At 39.9% G+C, this 1,355-nt stretch overlaps 1 protein-coding gene across 2 annotated transcripts in view; it reads left to right on the top strand.

Moving 5' to 3' along the window:
* spon1a (spondin 1a) overlaps positions 1–1,355 on the top strand; it is a 62,815-nt gene extending 61,460 nt beyond the window's left edge. For both annotated transcript variants that reach the window (XM_008405889.2, XM_008405890.2), the window contains exons 15-16: positions 532–798; positions 902–1,355. In XM_008405889.2, coding sequence (XP_008404111.1) covers positions 532–798; positions 902–1,065 — 431 coding nt within the window. In that variant the 3' untranslated portion in view covers positions 1,066–1,355. The remainder of the gene's footprint in view (positions 1–531; positions 799–901) is intronic.

Raw genomic sequence — 1,355 nt, 5'->3', positions numbered from 1 at the left:
ACTGTTAAAGGAGATTTAGCTGGAATACTTTAAACAGACAAGTGATATACATGGAATATTTGACATAATTTCAAAATACATTTCTAAGATATTACAATCATTGCCGCAGTATTTCTCAGAAGTACTTCATAGGACGCACCRCCGAAAATGTGGGTTCTGCTGCATTCAATTCAAATTTGTAAATTGACATTTGAAAAAGTAGTTTGAGCTTCTGTGTGTGTTCATTTMTTTSAGGTGACCTTACACATTTTAAAAAGGACATTGCACATATATGTGTATATTGCTCACAAAGTATAGTATTGCAATCTAATGTATGTAAAAATAAATTAGCAAATTGTGCCAGTTTGTTCAATTTATTTTGAGTTTTAAATAAAAATATATATATACATAATTTCTCTGATGATGACATTGGAGAGCTAACTTCAAATATGTATTGATCTTGAGATCAGCGCATCATAACAACTTTTTAAAGATCTCCACATCCCATGCTTCCTTCCTCTCATTTTGCTGTGCTCATGTCTTTATCTTTAGCCATAGACTGCATCATGTCAGATTGGACCGAGTGGTCAGAGTGCAACAAGTCCTGCGGTAAAGGCCACACTATCCGGACTCGCATTGTCACCATGGAGCCCCAGTTTGGCGGAGACTCCTGTACTGAAACAATCCAGAGGAAGAAGTGTAAAATTAGGAAGTGCAGTCGAGGACAAGCCAACAGCGACGAGAAGAGACGGCGCAAGGAGCAGCGTGAAAAACAGAGGAGCAAACAGGGCAGAGTCGAAGGCGCCTCTGAGCATCCAGGTTGGCATTTGAACTCCAGTTGTTGCAATACAATAGAAGTATTTTCAAAGAATGATGATTTGTTTGAGCGACTGTTCCCTYTTTTCTGGATTTTTACCTTTAGGTTGCAGAATGAGGCCCTGGTCCASCTGGACAGAATGCACCAAGCTCTGTGGTGGAGGYATACAGGAACGACTTATGACTGTGAAGCAGAAGTTTAAGACTGCCCAGCTGTCCAGCTGCAAGGATAGAAAAGAGATCAGGGCATGCAATGTCCAACCCTGCTAAGATGTRTCAATGGGAGGAAGGCTGAAACAGGAAGAGACGCGGTCTGAGAAGAAGAAGAAGACAGAGCACACTGTCGCACAATGATCCAATGCACTCTGTTTAGGGCTGAAACAACAACTTTCTTGAATCTGTACGTGTAAATCCAGAGCTCAGGTCATTTGTTATTAAGAGAAAATGAACTTTATGATCTCTCTGGAAGTCTGTTGATTCAACTTTGTTCAATCTGCTGTGCTTCAAAAACTAGCTCTGATACACATATATCTCTTTTGCAGCATTACTGTAAACTTATT

This window comes from Poecilia reticulata, linkage group LG3, assembly GCF_000633615.1.
Source record: "Poecilia reticulata strain Guanapo linkage group LG3, Guppy_female_1.0+MT, whole genome shotgun sequence".
NCBI lineage: Eukaryota > Metazoa > Chordata > Actinopteri > Cyprinodontiformes > Poeciliidae > Poecilia > Poecilia reticulata.
This window is presented reverse-complemented; position numbering and strand designations above follow the sequence as displayed.